Genomic DNA, 22,774 nt, shown 5'->3' with positions numbered 1-22,774 from the left:
ACCGGGCCGGTCCCAATTCTCAATTCTTGAAGAGATGACAACAAATTTTTATTTTCCACTGTCATGTGAGAACATTAGGCCCCAGCAAACACATCATTGTGAGGAAAATAAAGTGCTGCAGTAAAAAAAAAAAAAAAATCCTAAATGCGTGTACCTTGTTACCCAACAATTCCTTTTCTAGTTTTCCTAAAGAAGAAATTGGAAAATTTTGCAAAGGTAGATTAACAAAAACGTTTACTGAAGCATTGTAAACCACTTAATGTTCACCTAGTTAAATGTGGACTCGTTATACAGTTAGGATGTATTAGCACCACAGAGTGGAATAGTTATATAGCCTTTAAAAACACTGGCAAATACCTATATCCTACCGTTGAGTTTCAAAAAGAGAAAAGTTAGCAACTGCTTAAAAAAGATGTAATTTGAGTGGCTAAAAAAATTCTTGGAATGGTTTCCACCTGGGTATGAATCGGGGGAGAGACGGAAGTGGCCACAGGGACCAACTAATCCCACTAACATGTAAATTGAAAAAAAAAAAAGAAAGGAAACAAGTTTACTCAGGAGGTTTATAATTAAGTCAAATGTATGCACATTTGAACAACATTGTCCGGAAGAGCATTTACCAAAGTGTTATCAATGTTTATCTTTGAGTAGTGGGATTTGGGAGAATCTTTCCTTTTGTCTTTATATTTTTCAGTTTTTCAATTTCCTACAATGAACACATTTTTATGATTAGGGGAGAAAAAGAGAGGCTATTTTCATTTTTAAAAATCCACAGGAAGATGAGGGTGTTTTTATCTGATGGGCATGTGTTTTCGCAACAAAATGTGAGGCAAAGTCAACAGCAGAGTAGGAGGGAGAGATTGGCAGAATGTGGCTAGGTAAGAAACAGTTGTTTCAGAGAGCAGGGGAATCTGAGAAAAAAAGGATTCCCAGCACAATGGAGGGCCTAGTGAAAGTTGTCTGATTGCCTCCAGCAATCACGTGACAATATGGAGATGTTTGGATTCCTCCGGGTGGGGTGGAGGGGCATAGTTCTCTGGGACTATTGCCTGGAAAGCTGAGGGTATTTGCAAGAGAGATAATGGTAATATATTCAGGAATTAAGTGGGAAAGGGAGCAAGCAAAGGTTGGAGGAAACTGCTAAAAAAGAAAGTGTATGTCGGGGGAGAGAATGAATTGACGTACTCCGGAGGTCAAAGAATGGTTGCAGTGGGGATACTGGAGCAAGGGAGCTGGGGAAGCTTGGGGACTTGTGGACAGAGAACTTGATGTTTGAATTAATGATTTCTGAGGTGTACATTCTGGCAAGATCTAGGGTACAACCACGTGAATGAGTAGCTGAGGTGTGATTCCTTGAACCAAATCACAGACACTCTCTCCCTCACATATTATAACACACTCATCCACACACTTCTTGCTCTTCAATTGCAGGCCCTGGAATCATGGCCTTCAAGAATCTGACTGGGTGGGGAGGGGGTGGTAGATGAGGGTAAAGGGGATCCAAGATATGATGATAGAAAGAGAACTGACTCTGGGTGGTGAGCACACAATGTGATATATAGATGATGTATTACAGAATTGTACAGCTGAAACTTATGTAACTTTATTAATAGTCACCCCAATAAATTTTGATTTAAAAAAAAGAGCCTGACTGGAATCTACCTTTCCTGCCTTATTTTTCCTCTTCACTCCCTCAAAATCCTAGACTCTAGGCAAACTGAATTATAAAATTTTCCATCTTCTTGCCTTTGTGCATAAGGTTCCCTCCTTCAGAAATGCTCTCCCATTTCTCAGATTACACATTTGACCTATCCTTTAGGCCCCAGCTTAAAAGCCTCAACCTCCATGAAGACTTCCCAGCACTCCCTTGTGTGAATTCTTACAGCACTTCTCACATACCTCTATTTTGTGTCTTTGTGGTTATTTGGGCCAATTTTATCTCTGACTCTTTGAGGAGATTAAGATTAGACCATGCCTAAAGCAATTTTCTTTTCCATCTCCAAGCATAGCTTCCTACAGAGATTATTTACTGTGTTAACTGCCTAAGTGTTTCCAAAGTGTGGTATACATGACTGTTTTAGGTTATTCAAAGCCAAATGTTTTAAAACAGTTGGATATTTCTTTTAATGTGCGTTAGGAAAATATTTTGCTTTCCATTTATGATACCAGTAAAATGTTTTCTTTTTAAAATAAGTGTATTTAAGCTAAACAAAAGCAAGGTCTTTTTTAATAGTACAGGAATTACACAAGTGGAGAATTCATGGAGGTTAGACTAACCTGTCGGACAAACACCTCACTGAATGAAAGAAAACTAGAGAACCAAATCACACAATTACTCCCTCCTTCACAAGTGGTTTATTGCTCACTGACAATTTTCGTTAAGTATATAAATACAATTGCCCATCTTAACAAACAAACAAATCTGTCCCTCCACTCCCTACGGCTGTTGCCCTGAAATGCTTGCCTATAGCCTATGTCCCCCTCCTTACTCTCCATTCATTCCTGCCGCTGCAATGAGGCTTCCACGCCCACCATCTGACCATTCTGTACTAACAAACAAAACCAATGACCCCTCCTGTCCTCAGTCATTCCTTCATCTCCCGCAGAGTCCTCCTCTATCCCTGAAATGCTCGAGTTCCCCCAATCTTTTACTAGTATTTATTATGGCGATCGTACTGTAATCATCATAATAGTGATAAAAGTAATGTTTGTACCTCCTGAAAAACTGAAAAAGTACAGAAGAGAAACCAGAGGTGAACAGTGTGTCTACTTTTCTAGAAAAGAAAATTATGAATACATCCTCTTGTTCTTTCACACAAATGTTTCGCACCTTGGGGTTTTGGTCTCATTTTGTTGTTTCTACTTAACAGGGTACCTTGGAGATCTTTTCACATCACCTCTTGGCATATATGTCGATTTAGTTTTTTTACTGGCTCTACAAGGTGTTCCTTGCTGATGCCCATTAGGAAGCTTCCAAATGTTACACAATTATGAGTAACATCGTAGTAAATACCCTTAATATATGTAAGATTTTTTAAATTCCTATAAGTGGAATTGTCAGCTCAAAAGGAATGTTTTCAATTCTTGTATCATCAAATTACCCTCCACAGAAGTTACAAGAATGTATGTCCCCATCATGCATAAGACTGCCTGTTTACCCTCACTTCTGCCAACACCTAATCACGGAAATTCGTTTTGCCAGTCTGTCAGGTAAGAACAGGGATCTTTTAATTTGCATTTTTTTTAACTCATGAGGTTGAGTGTTTTTCTTATATTTGTTGGTGTTTTATATTCTTTTTCTGAAAACTATTTATATCCTTTACTCATTTTTCTATCAGGCATTCATCTCTTTCTTACTATTTGTAAGAGTTCTCTGAATAGAAAGGAAACTACATAATTTGTTCTACAAAAATTTTTATTTTGCCCCAAGGCAGCCTTGAGCCCCACACAGCTTCTGTCCTGAGTTGATGACTCCTGAACCTGTTGCCCCACTCCATGTTTCAATTGATTACGTATCCTCACCTATTACTAACTTCACTGGCAATGTCACACAGTGTTTAGAGTAGACTGCAGTCAGACAGAACTGGGTTTGTGTCCTGGCCCTGACTGTTCCAACGTATGTGACCTAGAGCGTATTTCTTACCCAAAACCTGTTCCCTCTCTGTGAAATGTAATGATCATAACATCTACTTCATTATTGCGAGGACTAAATGAAATTCTATGTACAGTATCTGGCAAATAATAAACTCAGTAAATGGTAGCTATTATCTCACTGCTTTAGCTGTCACCACCCTCCTCCAAGCCATTCTCCTCGCTGCTGCCAGACTAACAGATCCAACCATGCCCCTTGCCTGGAATCCTCCACTCCACACACATTTAAGACATCTGAATTTCTTGTAGCATATACAAGGCCATTCATGGGGTCTGTTATCCTTCGCAAGCCCATGTACACTACCCTCCAGCCACATTAACTGTATGGCCCATCCCGGAACACAGTATGCTTTTCACACTTCCACCGTTCCCGGCACTCACTGACAAGCCCTTCCCAGCCTGTCACAACACTGATTCAATACTCCATCAAGCATGTCCTTCTTTGAGTTCCCGCAGTGCTCTGCACTCACCTTGCCCTGCTGCAAATCACTGCTTTGTTTACCTGTGTCTCTCCCACTAGACAGTGAGATCCTTGAGGGTAGGGATGTTTTATTCATGCTTGCATCCCCAGCAACCCAGTCTGGGACCTAGCATTTCATAGGAGCCCCGTGTTTGTAGAATAGATGACTAGTTCTTGGTCTGAGCAGTTCAGACCTGTTCCCTCACTACTTCTGTAGTGATCATTGCCTATACATATATACAACTCTTTACCAACCCCCCCATTGTCCACTTCTCCTCTCGGGCAGTGCCAAACACCCCAGCCAAAATTTTTATTGCTCAGGCAGTCACAGGAGCGTGGGACTGGTCCAACTCCAAGGGGTGGAACAGAAGACAATGGCCTTAGTGTAGGCCCTGGCCAATGCCAGTGTTGAGATTAGAGCCCAGCCCCAAATCCCAGAGACGATTGTTTCTATCTACTTATTCAGAACCTAACCTTTAGTATAGTGAGGGGAAACATCTCAAGATCACTCCTTTAAGTGACTAGACTGGATGGCTATTTACACCACCCTCCTCCAACCCTGAGCCAACAGGAAACACACACAGGCACAACAGATACTTCTGTGGTGACTGGAGCAAACACGCCACTTATGTGACACTCTCCACACTGCAAGTCGGGCTCCACATCATCTCTAGCAAGCACAGAACAAGACACAGTTTTTCTAGTTTATTTTAATAATTTTTAAAAGGCCAGTAAGCAGCTACAGACACAGTTGAAAAGTAGACAAGTTTCCAAACAAAGATAAGAAACAGGAGACACATCCTTCACTCCACAAAGCAAAGCTCTATTTATGTCCTCCCACCATCTCATTGGAGGCCTAGCTCTCCGTGTGGTCAGGAGTTCTCGCCATTATTGTGCAGGGAGACCAGAGAGCATTCAGGCGAGATGTCAAATCGACGGTGTACAGGAACGGCTGAGATCAAGGCCTAGAGTTGGGGCCCTAGACTTGAGTGGGGGTTGGTCACCCTTAACCTCTTCCAGGCTGTGCCGAATTCCATAGCCGAAGTAGATAACAAACCCTAGTGGGGAAAGGTAGCTATGAGGTGGGGTACTAGTAACCTGTAAAGGCTAATAAGGTCTCCTACTTGAGACCAAGAGGGAAAGAAGTTGGGGTAGGATACCCAAGAGGCCATCTCTTCCCAAGTGGATACCTACCAATCAGCATCCAGACCCCAAATCGGGCCCAGGTGCCAGCTGTCATCTGCATCATAAGGTAAACATTCACAAAGATACTCAGTAGTGGGAGGAGAGGCAAAGCAGGGACCTGCGAACAAAGCAAAATCTTCTTTGTACGTAGCGCTCACCAGGTGACCTAAATGAGACCCCTGACGACTACTCAGGCCGGGAAACAGAGTCCAACTCCGACCCAACTGTGTATTTCAGTGTCCACCATTTAGTGTGCCTCAAACGGGACTGCCAGGAACAGGCAGAGTTTGGGGACAGGAACTAAGGAGGGACAGAGAAGAAGTTTTTGGCCTACGTGTCTCCTAGATCCTTCCTTCCTTCTCCAATTGGAGAATATCTGTGAACTTTATTAGGCTACAAGGTATCTGGAGCCTATTTTCTTCCAAGACAGGTTGTAGGGGGAAAGAGAGGTCATTTACCTTAAAGTGAAGGGGAGTAGAGCTCTGTGGCTGTCTCCAGATGACCCCAGTAATCCCAGTAATGAGCGTCAGGAGCACCACAACCACTACAATCCACACGAGGTCTCCAGACAGCAGCGGAACCGACCACTGGGCTAGCACCAGGCAGAGGACACTCACCAGTAGAGCTTCAAGAGTCAGGTTGAGAAACATCAAAACCAACTCTTGAGACCAACATGTTAAGACATCAGGCACGCCATTCCAAGAAGGGTCACCCTCTCTCTAGTTCTCCCTCAGCCACCAAATGCCACACATTGTCTCCTCACATCATGCCAACCTCAGAGACACCCCAGAGCAAAACTCCATTGCTCACCAAGCAGTGAGGAACAAACATAGACAACTTGGCCAGAGAGTGGAGAGGGGATGGAGTTGCATGGACAAAACAGTCCCTGTAAGGTCAGCTTTTCTGCTTCAGGGGGCGTCTCCTCCTGCAACTCCAATTCATCTTCCTCATTCTTCATGTCCGGGTCAGGCTGATACCTGGGGTTTGAGTAAGAAGGCAGTAGCAAGAACAACCCTTAACCACTTCATCATCTCCCACGCAGCTTAACCGTCCTCGTCACCATGAAAGGTAGCTCTTTGGGGCAGGGAGGGACATCCACAGTCCTCAAGGAGAGTCAGGATGATGGAGGCAGAGGAAGGAGGAGCAGATCTCCATCATTCCTCCTCCAATTAAAACCCAAATCACAGTATGCAGAGGGAGTCTCACCTGAGGATGAGAACACAAATAGACACCAGGGAGTAAGCAAGCAGGGTCCCAATTGACATGAGGTCCACAAGGTCAGTGAGTTCAAAGAGGAACGCCATTAATGCTGAAATTGATAAGCAGAAAATAAATGAGAAAAGGGAAGAGCAAAGTTAAGCAAGTTGGCAAAACATCTAGGGGAAGGGCAAGAACAATTTTTCACCTGCGATAACACCAGAGACCACAGTGGCCACGATGGGGGTGTGTGTGTCGCTGTGGATCTGGGCAAGGACTCGGAACAGGAGGCCGTCCTCCGCCATTGCGTAGATCACCCGAGGCATGGGGAACATAGAGCCCAAGAGGCTGGAGAGAAGAATGGCCAGAGTAGCATTGAGTTGACTGCGATTGCTCTCCCCAAGCCTGTGAGGTTAAGGAGTCTCCACCTTCTCCTCACAGCCCTTTTAGGGACGTTCTCTGGTCCTGAATGCTATAGCCTGAGACTCGGACAGCACAAGAGAGCACACATTTGACACTGACCTGGTAGAAAGAGCACACAGGGATCCAACAGCCACAACATAGCGGGCAGGGGCCCAGCCAACATGGAGAAATGCCTCAGGCAAGGGGCTCTCAGGTTGAAGCTGGTAGTAAGGCATCATTAGCGTGAGTGCCGAAGAGACACCAAAATATGCCAAAAAGCAGACGAACAGTGAAACGACAATGCCCATGGGGATGGAACGCTGGGGATTCTGGGCCTCTTCCCCTGCAGGAAGGGGCACAAGGTTTGGAATCAGGGCAAAGGCTCACCTCTACCACCCCCAATCTGCATGCGGCCTGAGCGCACACGCACTGTGCCCAAGCCCCCGACACAAAGCAAAGACTGTGTTACCAGTGGTAGCAATGCAGTCGAAGCCAACAAATGCATAGAAACATGTAGCTGCTCCACGCAGAAGCCCCTGGACCCCGAAAGGCACAAATCCGCCAGAGCCCAGAGGGCCCAAGCTGGAGGGGAAGAATGATGACAAAGGTAAGGGCGTGTCCAGCCAGCTCCCTGCCCTTTCTGGAATGTGCGACACTTAGCTAGGTGTCCAAGGCCTGGGCTCCCACTCTCCCAGTCGCTCAGTGTGTACCCCCTGACCCCATCATATTCACAGGTCTGCATCTCCTGAGGGAGTCTCCTAACCTATAGGTGTCATTGACTCCAGCCACAGCCAGTTCGTAGTCCTCTTCCGTGAGTTTCCAGTTGTGCAGGTCCCCCTTGATGAAGCCAGAGACGATGACAAAACCAAGAACCAGAAGGTTCACGGCTGTGAACACTTTGGTCACCAGGGCCGACTCACTAGCCCCCAGAGCCAGCAAAGCTGTGGGAAAAAGGCATTCGGGACTCAGCAGGTCCCCAGTCCACACTTTGTTTCCCCATCTCTGTGCAGACTGGTCCTTCCCAGCTTCTCTTTTTTCTCCACTGAGCCCTTTTCTCAGGCCTAGTCCCTCCTAGCCCCGCCCCGATCGGTACCCTGTCCCTTGCCTCACCGGTAAGCAACAACACAAGGCCCAAAGCAAAGAAGTCCGGATACTCTGCGAGGACGTGAGGGACGTTCAGTGAGATGCTTCCTTGCAGGGCCTGAGAGATGTGGTTCCCAATCAGGTTGTCAAAAGCCGAGCTCCAGGCCCGGGCCACACTGGCTGTACCTGGTGGAGCAGCGGGAGAAACATGGGGTCAAGTTTTGTCATTCCTCTCCTCCCTCTCCCACACCAGTCTCACAAGAATCCCGCTGTTTTCACCTAGTCTTACTTTGTAAGAACCAGAATTAGTCAATGAAGGAAACCAGGACAGAGGTAAGCAGAACAAACAAGTTCTCCACACCTTGAACCCTCCCAGCGCCCCAGCAAACACACACATTTAGGGGTAATGGTTCCTGCGATGACTTCGCATTCCACCCCGATTTCCTGACTCAAAAGAGCCCTCATTGGCTGTGCATTTTCCAACCTGCCCATCTCACCGATGACATAGGAGAGGATGAGGTTCCAGCCGGTGGTGAAGGCCCAGAGTTCGCCCACAGTGACATAGCTGTAAAGATATGCAGAACCAGACCGCGGGACGCGGGCACCAAACTCCGCATAGCACAGTCCGGCCAACACAGAAGACAGGGCGGCCACCAAAAAGCAGATGACAATGGATGGTCCTGCTTTATCTTTGGCCACCTCGCCAGCCAGGACATACACGCCTGCACCCAGTGTGCTGCCCACACCCAAGGCCACTAAATCCAGAGTGTTCAGGCACCTGGCAAGGCGAGACTCAGCCATGCCTAGCTCCAGTGAACGTCTGCGTACCAGCTTTCGACCAAATCTGCGAAGTGCTTTCCACAGCATTCTAGCTGGAATTCAAGAGGATGCTAGGATCTGGTGAGAAACCAGACAGAAGCTCTTCAGTAGGGCTCATTATCCCTAAGCTCTAAGAATGAATTACAATACCCCCTCCACAAGCACAAGTGCTGCGGGGGGTATGGGGGGGGAGGCTACTGAAGAAACAAAGGCAAGTCACTTTTCCTCTAACCTCAGTTTCTTTCTCCACAGGAATAATACCGCCCAGGTTTGTGCAAGGACTCATTTCAGGAAAGGCATGTGAAAGCCCCCTATAGAAAGTACCGTGGCCTAGTATCTCCTAAGTGCTCCGTCAATATTAGACTCTTCTTTCTCACGGGGAAACTGGGGGATTTATCCTAGACCCCAACTCAGGAACCATGGAACCTAATATTAATGTCTGCTCCCTGGCCTGTAGCTCTTTGGGAATTAAACAGAGGGGACCTGGGAGGGGCCAGCCACTGTGGGAAGGAGCCCAGCATCCACCTTCCAGCCCAGCGCTTGCCCCCAGGGCCACTCCGAAGGTGTGGTTCCTAGCTCCCCGGAGGAAGGGGGAGCGACCTGGTCAGCAGATCAAAAGTGAGCAGAGTCTCCATTCCATCCCTCCCCACCAAGCCCACACCGCGGAACTGCGTGGCCGTGGCCCTGGGGAGTAAGCAAATGTCCCCCCATTTCCTCCCGCCCCGCTAAGGCTGACCTGCTAGCATCAACAGTGAGGCGGGGCTTCGACATGTAAAGATTCGGAGACGCGCCCCGAGACGGGCCCCTGAGCGCCCGAAATTGTTCACACCGGAGAGGAGGGGCTCCGCACTAGGCCCCCCGACTCAGCTCCCAGATGCTCATGCCCCATCTAGAAACGTTCTGGGGCTGAGGCGGAGAGGGGAGCCTTGGCCCCGGGGCCGGGGTCTCGCCAGCAACAGGTCACGGCCCCGTTGATGCAACTGCAAGCCATGGTTGCCAGAGAATCCTCGGCGTGCCCTGACCTTCGCCGTCCCCCTCCGACGCACGTGTCGGCCCCCAAGGCTTACCAAAAGCGGCTGCAAGCCCGGTCGGCTTCGGCGAGGCTGAGTTAAGGCGAGTTGGTTTGGAGGTGCGGAGTTAGGCTGCTCAGGCTTCAAGCTGCTGCTTGGGGTCCTTGCGCGCCAAGAGCCCCTTATATACCCCTGGAGGCGGAGCCAGTAACGTCACGGAATCCCACCCCCAATCCTCCTCCTTACACACAACACACACAAACATACGCGCGCGCACTCCCACATGCACGCACACACTCCTCCGCTTTGCAAAAGGGATTGCGTGGGGCCTGACCCTCTTTCCCACTTGGTACAGCAAGACCAGCGTGGCGAGGAGTGAGAAAGGGGGAGGGCAGCCTTTCCACCTCGCCCACCTTGAGCAGGACAATGAGACGCTTCCTGGCCTGAGACCCCCTGGGATTTTTCTACCTTTGTGCCTGGATAGTCGGAATCAGTGATTGGCGGGGGTGGGGGAGGGAGAGAGGTGGAGAGGAAACAACACGGGAGAGAGCCCCCGACTACTTCTCCCTCAGCCTTCCTTAACTTCCTTTCCTTCACCAGGTTCCCTCACCCCTGCAGGTTTTCCCAAGGACCATGTCAGATGATGGACAGCCATCTGACGCTGGCCCCTCAGCTCTCACCTTCGACTGTGGGTGTTCCTTTTTTAAATTTATGTTTTATGGAAGATGATTTCAACCCCTACCTGTACACAATCCCATCTAGGTTTCTAGGCCCCATCTCACCACAGTGCATCTCTAGCTACCTGTAAATGTTAAATTATTAAATATGAAATTCTGGCAATATTGAAATATTGGAGGAGGGAGCTTATTTAATTGCGTTTTACTGATGAGTAAACCGAGGATCAGATTCATGGCTTGCCTGACATCACACCCTCTTTATTTATTCACCACCTTACTGATAAAACCTGGCCCGGTGGACTTCACTACCCGCCTCCCATAGGTACCATACCTCATTTAAATGCGAAAGGAGAGGAGGTGTGACACCAAGCAAAAGCCTAACAGGGAGAAGCGCTAGCACAGACACAGGCCCTTTTAGGTAAGCAGTTTCTGGGGACCAGAAGAGGAGTGGAGGAATCAAAGAATGATCACACTGGGGGTCAGATCCATAATCCCTTCCAGCCCAATCACTTCTTAGTCGGAAGGGAGCAACAAGGGGTGTGAAGGAGTAGTTCTCCACCAAAACATCTCAGGGATCAAAGATGGACCCAAATATCCTTGTTTCCTTTAATCCATTATGAATATGTCACCAGCGAACTCGGTCTAAAATCTGAATCCTTTTTGAAGTAATTGGTTATTTCCAGCTAGCTACAGCTCCGTTTTGGCATTCCTTAAGTATTTATTGAGCACTGACTGTGTATAGCATCTTGAGCAGCAATGAAGCGACTTCAAAGGAAACAGAGAATAAAATCCTTGCCTTCTTAGCTTAAAACCCTAGTTGGGGTGAGAAAACACAGTAGAATTGCAACAGCATTACATAGTGGTTAGGAGTGCAGTCTTTGGAGTTACACCTACCTTAAATTTCAGGCACAGCCACTGTGACCTGGAGCAAATTTTCTAACATCTCTGAGTCTCAGTTTCTGGATATAATACATACATTTCACAGGGTTTTTGTGCTGCTTAGATGAGATCACGAAGTCAAGTCGTCCTGCCTGGCACAGAGGAAGCATACAGTAATACATATATTATTCTGAATATGTATTCAGTAATATACTGAATACATATTCAGAATAATATATTCGTGTGTATGGTAATGATTTGGTTGCTTAGAGTAGGTGACTGATTCAATTTGGAGACTAATTGACAAAATGGTGTTGTAAATATTCAAGGAAAGAAGCCATCGGTACAGATTGGAATACATCTAGAGCCCTCTTCGATTATAAGGGGTTGAGGATGGAGGCTGACAGAGACTTAAGCTGAGCCTTGAAGCATGAAGGGGGATGAGCTGTGGACCCACAGGGAGGCATGAAGTCAGGGAACCATGTAGAGACCAGCTGAGCAAGTGCAGTGTTTTATAGGCAGCAGTGGACGATAAGGTCGAGTAATGGATGACTCCCTCTTGGAGTAATAGGTGTCATAAATTTAAGCCCAGTATGTAAACAGTAATTCTTATCTTTGGTCATACCCTCACACCATTCAAGTCTAACAGTGGACTTAACAGGCACTCCGTTATTCAATAAAAACTTGGTCAACTACTTAGAAGCATCAGGAGGTACCCTCCAATTCTAGCATTCCAAGATTTGTGAACAACTACTCTCACTCACCTATCCATCCCTTTCATGAATTTGTACATAGAATTTAACCATATTTTCTTCCTCAGCTCTTATTTTGTCAGAAGTTCCATGGTATCTTCAATCATTGTGGACTTTCTCCTATTTCAATATCTCTTGTGGTACAATGGCCAGGTGCAAAACATTGAAATTTTTGTTTGTTTTTATTATAAAACAATTTAGCAGTAATGCAAACTGCAAAAAAAGTCACCTATAATTCCTAACAAACCAACCATTTGTGCTTTTGCATGCTCTGTTATGGCGTGTGTGTGTGTGTGTATATATATATATATATATATCGCATAGTCTATACATATATTTGTCTATATATTATATATATACATATATATATATATATATACATATATAATGTTGAGACAGTTTAGCTAGCTTGTCTTTAGGTAGACAGCAAAGTCCCTAGTAGAATAAACAAAGACAGCCATATACTAAAACTCCAGATTTTGAAATTCCTCCTTCACTCCAGGACAAAATGTCACAAGGCCTTGAGGTTAATCATAAAATTCCTTTTGGCCTGACAAATGGAGCAGATCTGATAGATAAGAGTGGGTTATTTTGCTAATTCCTTCAGGATGGGCAAGCAGAACAAACCTGGTAGACTAATTTCATTGGAAGGCACCAGTTCCCCTCTTCAAACAGCTCCCCTTCCCCAAACAGGCAAGGGACAGTACAAAAGTAAGAGCTTTTGCCTCAGTCACTGGGCAACCCCATTAGGGACCCTCTCCCGCTCGGGAGCTCTGACAGTTTGCTTTCAATAAACTATCCTCTTTTTAAAACTCTGTGTCTCTCCTGGGTCCGTGTTTTCCATTCTTCGGTCTCATGAGACACGATCCCGGCGCTCACTCATTCACTCCAAAGTCCCCTACATCATTTGGGGACTCACAGAGACACATTCCCCCTTCAATATCACATATTAAATTGACATATAATTGTACATTCCCTTTTTCATGATCGAAACTTTTTTCAAATTGATACTAGTAATTTGAAAACATGTGTTAGTGGTTGTATAATATTCCATAGCAGCGATGCACCATTATTTTTTTCTGTATAAAAATCTTTATTCTGTAGTACTTTGGTGCTAGATTTTTGATGTAATTTTTGAGTAAGATGTTTTATATATAACAAGCTAGTGCTAGCTTGGTTAAAGACATCTACAAATAAAAACATTCCTCACGCTTTTCAACATAATATACAAACCCGTAAAATCTGTCAAGGCGGAAACTCTCTGGGATTTCTTAAAGTATTGGAAAGTGCAACATGTCAAAAGAAAAAAGTTATATATTAACAGCATTTAAGCACTCCGTAATATATGGTGGTCTTACTGTAATTGGAGGGCAACTTATCCATATATACGCACAAAATCTTTCAGAAGCAGGTAAAGTCAACAAAAGCACCCGTTCTTTAAAGTATGCGTTATCACATAGATAAGAAGTCTCTCTGATAGTTCCTCCTGTGGAAGTGACAGTTGTGCCAACAGATCCTATCTGACCTTGTGTAGTTCCATGTTGAGATCAAGGCCAGCTTCATCTGCCATTTCTTTTTTATTTATTTATTTATTTATTTTTATTTTAAGCGTGTTTTTCCAGGACCCATCAGCTCCAAGTCAAGTAGTCGTTTCAATCTAGTTGTGGAGGGTGCAGCTCACACTGGCCCATGTGGGGATCGAACCCACAACCCTGTTGTTAAGAGCATCGCGCTCTAACCAACTGAGCTAACCGGCTGCCCCCATCTGCCATTTCTTGAAGTAGTATATCCACGTGGTTTTGTGGTTGTGGTGTTAGGGTTGTAGCACTACTCGTTGTGTCTTCCATTTGCTGTATTTGAACATCAGTGCTTCAAATTTGTCCATCAAGGCCAAAATCTTTTCAAGGTGCTTACTCCTTTATGTAGCATCCATGGCCTTAACTACACTTGCCGTTGACTTGGTTACCTTGCCCATTGTGACTGCAGCTTGAACTCTAGCTGCCACAGCATCAACCCGAACACTCATTCTCAAGAAATTAATGGCTTGGTTCTGCTGGCAGACTGCATTTCAATGCGTGTTCTTGTAACTTCTGTATTGCCTCTCTGAATGGCCTTATCAGCTTTTTCTCCTTTATCGCATTTCTTGGCATGCCTATTAAGTTGTTTTGCTGCAGACTTCAAGTTAAGCAGGTGTTGCTCCATATTGGACATGGTTCTACAACTTTCCTCAGGAGGCGACAGCCCAGGGCAGCAACGAGGATTTGATGGGAGGGCTGCCTGAGCGCTCTCTTAGTCCCTCCCTGTGGCTGGCCGGGCCTCTAGGTTTGCCTGATGTAGCATTATTTATTTAAACATTTATTCATTGCTTTTCCAGTTTTCCTTTATTCTGAGAAACATCTTCATTAGTACCACGTCACTACTTAGTTGAATTACTTTCTTAGGCTTCATTCCTAAGAGTGGGATTATTGAGTCAAACATAATGGACACATTTATAAACCTTGATACGGTTACAGTGCTTCGCCAAAGCATTTTTATAAATTTACAGTGCTATCAGCCATGTTAGAATAAATTTCTAACGTAACTATCCTTTAAACAAGTTATTTGCTAATAAAATAAAATAGTAGAAAGAAGTTCATTCTCGTGTAATCAATCTTTCTTTTGCAAATTGTTTATTCATATATTTTCTTTTTCCAACTTAGTCATTTGGGTCTTGATGCTTTCCTTATAACTTAGAATGAATTCTTTATGTAGATATTAACCTTTCTTCTGTAATATTTGATTCAAATATTTTCCAGTTTTTGTTGCTTTTATTTACAAAGTTTAAAATTTTTAAACTTTTTATTGAGGTATGATATACAGAGAGAAATGTGCACACTGGTATCATAAGTACACAGCTCAACACATGTTCACAAAATGAACACCCCCCCCCATGTAACAGCACTCACATTAAGAAACAAAACATTATTAGTACCCCAGAAACCCCCTTCATGCTTCCTTCCAGTTACTACTCCCCACCTCCAACAAGGGTAACCTCTGTCCTGACTTCTAACAGCCTAGACTTTTTTTCAACCTGTTTTTGTACTGTATATAAATGGAATCATACAGTATACACTCTTTTGTTAGTTGAGCTAAAATTCATATACCATAAAATTCGTTCTTAATTGCAAAGTGTTTGTAGTTTTTAGAATGTTCAGAGTTGTGCATCCATCACTGCAATCAACTTCAGAAGATTTCCATCATCCCAAAAAGAAACTTTGTTCCCATTCTCAATCCGTTCCACATTTCCTCCCAACCCCCTCACCCTTAGGCAACAACAATTCTACTTTGGGTCTCTGAACACTTCACATAAATGGAATCATACAGTATGTGGTATTTTGTGAACTGACTACTTTCATTTAGCATATTGTTTTCAAGGTTCATCTATGTTGAACCATGTATAAGTACTTCATTCTTTTTTATTGTCAAATATTATTCCATAGTACGAAAATATTGCATTTTATTTATCCGTTCATTGGCTGATGGATATTTGGGTTTCTATTTGTTTTTTACTATTATGAATAATGCTATTAGTGTACAAGTTTTTCTGTGGATATATGTTTCAAATTATTTTGAGTGCATACATAGCAGTGGAGTTGCTGGGTCATATGGTAATTCTGTTTAACTTTTAAGGAGCTAGATTGTTTTCCACAAAGGCTGCACCAATTTACATCCCCACTAGCAGTGTATGTGGCTTCCAATCACTCCACATTCTCCCAGTACTGTTATACTCCATTATTTGATCATAGCAAACAATGGTTTTGGTTTGCATTTCCCTTATAGCTAGTGATGGTGAGTGTCTTTGCATGTGCTTATCTGCTACTTGGATGTCTTCTCTGGATAAAAATCTATTCAAATCCTTTGCCCATTTTCACTTGGGCTATCCTTTTATTGAGTTTTAAGAGCTGTTTACATAATTTGGACACTAGACCCTTACCAGATATAAGATTGGCTAATATTTTTGACCATTCTATGGGCTGTTTTTCACTTACTTTATAGTGTCTTTTGATGCACAAAGTTTTTAATTTTGATGAAGTCTAACTTATCTATTCTTTCTTTGGTTGTTTCTGTTTTAAGTGTCATGTGTGAGAAACGACTGCTTAATCCATGGTCACAAAGATTTACAGCTGTTTCCCTTTAAGAATTTTATGGTTCTATCTCTTATATTTAGGTCTTTGATTCGAGTTAACTTCTGTACATTTTGTGGGGTAGGGGTCCAAATCCACTCTTGTGTGTGGATATCAAGGGTCCTAATAACATTTATTGAAAAGACAATTCTCCCCTCCACTAAATTTGTCTTGGCACCCTTGTCAAAAATCAATTGACCACAATATGAGGGTTTATTTATGGACTCTCAGTTCTATTTCACTGATTTTATATACATATATATATATATATATATATATATAAAATGAATGCACACACAGAGGGTGCCAAAAAATGTATACACATTTTAAGAAAGGAAGAAGGGAAAAAACTGTATTAAAATTATGCTGATGGTAACCACTTTGAGCACCTTTTGTAATTGCAGAAGTCAAACGTGACTTCTATTCATCTTTTGTCATCGGTATATATTGAGTATTACAATTTTAATACAGTTTTTGCCTCTCTTAAAATTTGTATACATTTTTTTGGCACCGTGTGTGTGTGTGTGTGTGTGTGTGTGTGTGTGTGTGTACCCTTCTGCCAGTACCACACTGTCTTGATTACTCTAGCTTTACATTAATAGTAAGTTGGGAAATGTGAGTCCTCTAACTTTGTTCTTCTTTTTCAAGATTGTTTTGAGTACTCAAGGTTCCTTGAATTTCTATATGAAATTTAGGATCAGCTAGTCAATTTCTGCAAAGACAGCTGGAATTTTGATGGGTATTGTCTTAAATCCATAGATCAATTTGGGGAGTAGTGCCATTTTAACAATATCAAGTCTTCTGATCTGTGAACATGGGGTGTCTTTCCATTTTCTAAAGGTCTTCTTTAATTTCTGTGAACAATGTTTTGTAGTTTCAGAGTGTATGTTTTGTACTTCCTTAGATAAATTTATTCCTAAGTATATTATTCTTTATGATGTTATTGTAAATGGAATTGTTTTCTTAACTTCATTTTCAGTTTATTCCTTGTTCCTATAGAAATATAATTGCTATCTGTATATTGATCTTGCACCCTGCAACCTGACTGAACTCACTTATTGTTTCTAATAGTATTTTAATGGATTCTTTAGGACTTTCTGCGTACAAAAGCATGTCATCTGCAAACAGAGAGAGTTTTACCTCTTCCTTTCCAATCTGGATGCCTTTTATTTCTTTTACTTGTCTAATTGCTCTGGCTCAAACTTCCAGTACAATGTTGAATAGAAGTTGTGAGAGTAGACATTCTCGTCTTTTTCCGACCTGAGGTAGAAAGCATTTAGTCTTTGCCATTAAGTACGATGTCCGCTATGGGTTTTTTGTAGGCATCCTTTACCAGATTGAGGAAGTTGATTCGACATTAACTTTTTGAGCTTCATCCATATTGTTGTGCGTCATTGGACATCTCTCATTCTCAGCTGTATGAACATTCTAGTGAATATTATTTGCTGAACACATGTGCACAATCCTGTTAGGTGTAAACCTAGCAGTGGACTTGCTGAGTCACATAATGTGAATATATTCAATTTTTGAAATTTTATGTTCAAAATTGTCAATCTTGATTTCAAAAGACTATTAATAGCATGGGATAATACACTGAATTTTAAAAGAATTCATAAGTTCATAGTGATACTTAAAAAGGCAGGGAGAATCTCTTCTTTATAGAAGAATGCCAGCTAACAAATGTTAGAATTAGGAAATCACCATCTTGCACTCATCAAAGCAATAATTGATACAGAGAGCAATAATCAATAGATGATCTTTGAGTATAGGGAAATAGGAAATTCAGATTACCTATTGATTACAAAGGGAAAGGTCCTTGTATTAGTTTTCTATTTCTGCCATAACAAATTATTACAAACTTATCGACTTAAAACAACACAGATCTATTATTCCACACTTTATATAGGTCAGAATTCTGGCACTGCATGGCTAGATTCTTTGCTCAGAGCCTCATGGGGATAAAAATCAATGTATCTGCATCCCGTTTTAGACGCTCTGGGGAAGAATCCACTTCCAAGTTCATTCAAGTTGTTGGCAGAACTTAGTTCCGTGCAGTTGTAGGATTAAGGTCCCCATTTCCTTAACATGTATTCTTCTCCATCTCCAAGCGACAGGGCATCGAATCCTTCTTCTCCTTTGAATCGCTTTGTCTTTCCCTCTTCTACTTTTAAGGGCTCATGTGATTACATTGGAGATAATCCAAGACAATGGTCACCTTAACTATATTTGCAAAGTCCTTTTTGCCATGTGATGAAACACATTTGTGGGGAGAGAAGATCATGGGGACCAAAATTCTGCCTACAACACAACCTCTACAGTGAAGAGATTTGGGGGGACCCACCTTAGCCAAATGATCAAATTTGGCATCACCAGTAATGGGACAAACTGACATTAATGTTGTACAATGTTGAATAGAAGTAGTGAGAGTAGACTTCCTTGTCATAAATGGAAAGCATTCATTTAATGTAGTAAGTACATTGTCATCCATGATATATTTTTGTCAAAAAATTTTAACCTAAATCTAGTCTTGAGGAAATAATCAGACAAATCCAGATTGTGAGACAGTCTAGAACACAAAAGACACTGGCCAGAACTCTGCAAATGTCTTCAAAGATATTATAAAAGAAAAGAAAAAACATAGGGGGACTATTCGGGATTAAAGGAGACTAAAGAGACATGGCATTAGAAACAAAAAACTCATAGACACAGACAACAGTTTAGTGGTTACCAGAGGGTAAAGGGGGAGGAGGGTTCTAGAGGAGGGTAAAGGGGGTCAAATATACGGTGATGGAAAGAGAACTGACTCCGGGTGATAAACACACAATGTGATATATAGATGATGTAGTACAGAATTGTACCCTTGAAACTTACGTAATTTTACCACCCCATTGCCACCCCAATAAATTTAATTAAAAAAATAAATAAAGTGTATATTCCTCAATTGGAACTTTGAAATGAAAAAAAAACCAGCTATAAAGGATATTATTGGGGTTTTGGGAGAAATATGAATGTATTAGATGATGATACAATATGGACCACCCCTATTGTGTCAGTATTAGCTTCTTCTGCATGATAACGGTATTGAGGTTATGTAGGAGAATGTCTTTGCTCTTGGGAGATACATGCTGAGTATTTAGAAATGAAGTGCCGCAAACCCACAAACAGTTCAGCATAAATAATGTGCGTATGTGTGTGTGCACACGGACGCACATGAGAGTGTGTGTAGAGAGAGACGGGGAAAGCAAACATGTCAAGTGCTGACAACTGGCGAATCTAGGCCAACGGTATTCATTACACTGCTCAAATTATCCACGAGCTTTATTTTTTTAAATTAAAGTTTAAAAATGATCAGCTTTTTGTAGATGACATTTCCCTTTTTCTACATAACTCTGTAATCCATTTGGAATTTACTTTGGTGTGACAAATGTATACGTATATGTAATATGTACATATGACATTATATATAATATATAAATAATTTGAACTTTTGTCAAGATACAAATCAGTAACACAATTCATTATTCATTCTTTTCTTAACTGTTTGATGATGCCTTCTTTATCATATAAATTCTTAAATATACTAGCATATGCATAATATAAACACATACATGCTTTTAAAAATACAAATATGATTACATTATACATATTTTTTGTTGTTGTTGTTGTATAGGCCATTGATTTTATTTTATTTTATTTATTTTTTATTTATTTATTTATTTATTTATTTATTTATTTATTTATTTTTTAATTTATTTTTAATTTATTGGGGTGACAATTGTTAGTAGAATTACATAGATTTCAGTTGTGCAATTCTGTATCACATCATCCATAAATCACACTGTGTGTTCACCACCCTACATACTTTTCTTTTTACTCTTTTACTTTAAAAGGTATTTTGGACTGCTTTCTAGATCAGTACTCATAGACCCCCATTCATTCCTTTAAATCGGCTCTAGTGTTTGACGGTATGGATGGCCCATCATCTATTTAACCAGTCTCCTATTTATGGACATTTGTATAGTTTCTAGTTTATTTTCCCAGCACATTTAACAATAGGTACTTGACCATATTTTAGCATTTGCTAAGGCAAGACTTGCTCCTTTTACAAAGTACTCCAAACAGTTTCTTTTTCAAAGTGAAACAGTCATTTTACAGTCATTTCTGCTATCAGGCTTGCTTTGAAAATTAGAATTTGTTCCAAAGCGATTGATGTATCAGGCAACCATTTGAGCAGAATGTGAATTTCACTTTTGCTTATGTGGAATTTCGTCTGTGGGAAACAGTAAAGGAATGCAGAAAACTGCCCCCAGATAAAGCTAGCTGCGCAGGAAAACTCAGAGGAACACAAGCTCACACTGCAGACAGCTACCGGCTCCATCAGCTCACCGTGTGTGCGATGAGTCACAACCATCAACATCTGGTATTCCAACTTTCCCTCAAATTGCCCATTCCTCTCCTTCCACCAATTCACAATATCTCCCAAGCTAAAACCATTCAATGCCCACTCCACAAACAAACTAGATCTTTTTCAAGGTAAAGTGCCATATTTACTGTAGTATTTATGTATTTCTTATTTAACACGTATAGAACTGATACCATTTTTAGTAACTTCCTACCTTTTCTTTTTTGTCACTGACAAAGATTCTCAGTGCTGTCCCTCTGTGATACTGTGATTTAGAAGACATATATAGTTGGTCATTCAGATGACCAGTTCTCATATAGATTTGGTCTTCTTCCACAGTTCCTGGCTCACAGCTCCCTAAACCCTAGGAATTTCCCAAGAGTTGAGAGTGATAAAGGTGTCTTTTGTTATGTTAACAAGGTGACCTTTGGAAAGCGCCTAAGGATGGGGGCTGGTTGCCCATGGAGCCAACCCAAGATTAAAGTGTTGGAACTTTCAGTCCCATCCCCCACCTCCAGCTCCGGTGTTGGGAGAGGGGCTGGAGGTTGAATCAATAGTTATAACTTCTTAATGAAGCTTCCATAAAAAAGACAAAAACCAAAGGACGGGGTCCTGAGAACTTGCGGGTTGGTGAACACATGGAGATGTGGGGACAGTGGTCCCCAGAGGTCATGAAAGCTCCACACCGCTTCCCACCTACCTGGCTTTAAGCATGCCTTCCATTGGCTATTTCTGAGTTATAGCCTTTTACAATAAACGGGTGATCTAGTAAGTAATGTTTCTCTACGTTGTATCAGTCACTCTAGCAAATTAATCACAAGGAGGGGTATTTGGGAAGCCCTGATTTATAACGAGTCGGTCAGAAGTGCAAGGAACAAGGCGGATTTGAGATTGACATGCTGAGTTGGAGGGGGTCGTTGGAACCTCCAATCTATATAGAGCCATTTAGTCAGAAGCACAGGTAAGAAGTGTGTGTGGTAGGGGGCGGGCAGTCTTGTAGATAGTGTGGATGTAAGAACATCAACCCTGTAGAGAATTTGTATAAAAATGTATTTGAGCCAAACAAAAGATACACCTGGAAGCAAGATCTCAACAGACTGAGATCAACGCTTCCTAGAAAACCAGTTGGCAGCTTTTTTCATGCATTTGAGATTAGGGAGGAAATGTAAGGAAGATTACATGGAGGTGTGAAAGAGCAAGGCGGAGATGGGATTACAGGATAGTTAAGATCATGTGCTCTCTTGACGGTGGTCAACCTTTAGAAGGAGGGTTCTGAAGGGTGATCAGGTATTAGAAGGAGGGGTCTGACCCAGGGCATTTCAAAGGTATGTTAACCTAGCTGCACAGAAACAATGGACTTGGCTGCTTAGGGCAAAGATAAGCCTTTTAGTAAGGAAGTTACATCCCAGGGGTGTGACTGCCCACCGTGACCTGTCCAGTGAGGGATTTATGATCAGATCCCCCAGAGGGTTACATTCCACAGAACCCCCTTTTCGTCCACAATAGCAGCAGAATTGAGTTGAATTGTTGTACACCCTGCTGGCTACTAAGAATTGCTTGCTGATGTGGGTGACCCGCCCCCCTCCCCATCACGTTGGAACTGGATCTCAACACAATTTAGCCTCTACCCCCATTTTCCCATAAGGCATGTGGTTTTTATGGCACAATTTTGCATAGCTGGGTGATTTTTAGAAATGCATTATGTTGCTTATAGCAGAACTGACTGTACTGAGTTTCAAAAAAAGTTTGTTGAGGTTCTAAATGGAATTAGTTTAAAATTAATTCATTTTAAAATTAATATTCTTATTTAGCTTTTCCATCCATAAACGAAAGATGTCTCTTTATTAAAGTCATTTTATATTTCTCAGTTAAGGTTTGTAGTTTTTCTTAGGTCATACATATCTCTCATTGAGTTTATTTAAAAATATTTCTTGCTATCATGCACCAGATCTCTTCTACTGTGTTTTCTATCTGGTTATTCAAGGTGTACAAAATTGCTACTGATTTTTGTATGTTTCTCTTACCTGGGGAATACTTAGGCATACAACCACATCATCTGCAAGTCATATTTTTGTCTCTTTTCAAATATTGATT

At 42.3% G+C, this 22,774-nt stretch overlaps 1 protein-coding gene and 1 pseudogene across 2 annotated transcripts; both read right to left on the bottom strand.

The window, feature by feature from the left end:
• Window positions 1–4,842: 4,842 nt before the first annotated feature.
• On the bottom strand, window positions 4,843–9,988 carry SLC7A3 (solute carrier family 7 member 3). Of its 2 annotated transcripts, XM_033110398.1 has the most exons (12): window positions 9,865–9,988; window positions 8,476–8,875; window positions 8,006–8,164; window positions 7,659–7,836; window positions 7,365–7,477; window positions 7,016–7,238; window positions 6,702–6,841; window positions 6,503–6,605; window positions 6,107–6,273; window positions 5,755–5,921; window positions 5,306–5,414; window positions 4,843–5,169 (listed from the first exon to the last, which is right to left on the bottom strand). In XM_033110398.1, exons 2-12 carry the CDS (start codon window positions 8,843–8,845, stop codon window positions 5,039–5,041), a joined length of 1,860 nt encoding a protein of 619 aa, XP_032966289.1. In that variant the 5' UTR covers window positions 8,846–8,875; window positions 9,865–9,988; the 3' UTR covers window positions 4,843–5,038. The 2 variants fall into 2 exon arrangements, with proteins under 2 accessions (XP_032966289.1, XP_032966298.1); XM_033110407.1 differs by lacking the exons at window positions 7,016–7,238; window positions 7,365–7,477.
• Window positions 9,989–13,532: 3,544 nt separating this feature from the next.
• On the bottom strand, window positions 13,533–14,326 carry LOC117024988 (charged multivesicular body protein 1b-2-like; annotated as a pseudogene).
• Between the last annotated feature and the right edge of the window lie 8,448 nt (window positions 14,327–22,774).

Source organism: Rhinolophus ferrumequinum, chromosome X (assembly GCF_004115265.2).
Source record: "Rhinolophus ferrumequinum isolate MPI-CBG mRhiFer1 chromosome X, mRhiFer1_v1.p, whole genome shotgun sequence".
NCBI classification, from domain to species: domain Eukaryota; kingdom Metazoa; phylum Chordata; class Mammalia; order Chiroptera; family Rhinolophidae; genus Rhinolophus; species Rhinolophus ferrumequinum.
The sequence above is the reverse complement of the archived record's forward strand: the minus strand, read 5'-3'. Positions and strand labels throughout refer to the sequence as shown.

Bases quoted from the DNA above. Each gene is read 5' to 3' on its own strand.
- SLC7A3 (XM_033110398.1), bottom strand. From the start codon at position 8,845: ATGCTGTGGAAAGCACTTCGCAGATTTGGTCGAAAGCTGGTACGCAGA. The intron at 8,165-8,475 runs GTGAGATGGGCA...CTGCTCCACCAG, and splicing joins CATCCTCTCCTATGTCATCG to GTACAGCCAGTGTGGCCCGG. The intron at 5,922-6,106 runs GTGAGCAATGGA...TGACTCTTGAAG, and splicing joins TGTTTGTTCCTCACTGCTTG to CTCTACTGGTGAGTGTCCTC.